A 1,144-nucleotide genomic window follows, 5' to 3' on the forward strand; every position below is an offset into this window, starting at 1 on the left:
GTAACCCCCCCTCCAAACAAACAAAAACAAAGGCAAATGCTGTAAGGAGCACGCCAAAGCAACAGTTGGCGACATAATCCTAACCTTGCAGAAATGTTGGCCAATCAGAAGTCTTGAAGCCAGGGCGTGAAAGCATAAACAAAGACGGTGGAACTGAAAGAGTTAGTACAAAAAGAAAGAACAGTCAGTGAAGGATTTGAACCAAAGGCAAAAAATAGTGTAACAATGGTTAAATGTTATTTTACAGTGACATGTTGGTTATCTCTGCACACTGTTGTTATTTCTTTAAGATACATGTTTGGTTGTGCTGCAGGAAAAAGGGAGTTAATGTGTGCAGGAAGGGGAGGGGGGGTCCTTGTTGTTGTGTGACTGTGCGGGGCTGAAGTGAGGGGTTACGAGGGCACTCTTCCCGGAGTTAACGGCCCGTTTGCCTGTGTTACCGAATAAACGGACAAAATGAGATCCAACCGTCTGGTTCTTGCGAACGTTACACTGGTGTCAGAAGTGAAGAAAAAAAAACCCGCAGAAAACGCCCGACACCCTGTTGCTGGCGACGCTGACCATCATGAGACACGAGGATGTTGCCGGACAAGATTAAGAAGGAGAGGGAGGTTCGCCCGCGCTCGCCTGCCCATAGAGTGAGGGAAACAGCGATGCGGCTGTCTGCTGAGCCTGGATTTTTTCGGGAACTTTTCGCACAGTCGCCGTGATTCCGGTGGGAGGGAGTCAACCTCGCTTGGCGCACCGTCACGTGATGTAAACAAACATGGCGGTGCCCAGCAAGCTGCGGCGAATATAAAAACGCCTAAGTTCAGCGGCAAGACGACATGGGAAGTGTTTATTGCACAGTTTGAGCTGTTATCTGTTGCAGCTGGCTGGTCTGAGGAACATAAAGCTTTCCAATTGGCTTTGTGCCTGTGTGAGGATGCAGCTGCATGCCTGCTGCTGCTGACCGAGGAACAAAGGGGAGATTATAATGCTCTGGTTGGGGCACTTCAGAGACGTTTCGGGCAGTATAACCAACCAGTGCTGCTGAGGTCAGAGTTCCACAACAGACGCAGATTGCCAGGAGAGCCCCTTCGCATTTTGGCCCATGAAGTCGAGTGTCTTTGCCGGAGGGCGTATGACAGCATGCCACCATCAG

General features: G+C 50.0%; 1 protein-coding gene across 1 annotated transcript; it reads left to right on the plus strand.

Annotated features, from left to right (window-relative positions):
• Positions 1–643: 643 nt before the first annotated feature.
• On the plus strand, positions 644–1,144 carry LOC121814057 (the record flags this gene model as incomplete). Its single annotated transcript, XM_042218054.1, is given in 1 exon segment — positions 644–1,144. A coding segment is annotated over 1 exon segment (501 nt), but the record flags the coding sequence as incomplete, so codon positions are not given.

The sequence above is a fragment of the Haplochromis burtoni genome, unplaced genomic scaffold (assembly GCF_018398535.1).
Source record: "Haplochromis burtoni strain Fernald_Lab_line unplaced genomic scaffold, NCSU_Asbu1 Contig_6844, whole genome shotgun sequence".
In the NCBI taxonomy this organism is placed as follows: domain Eukaryota; kingdom Metazoa; phylum Chordata; class Actinopteri; order Cichliformes; family Cichlidae; genus Haplochromis; species Haplochromis burtoni.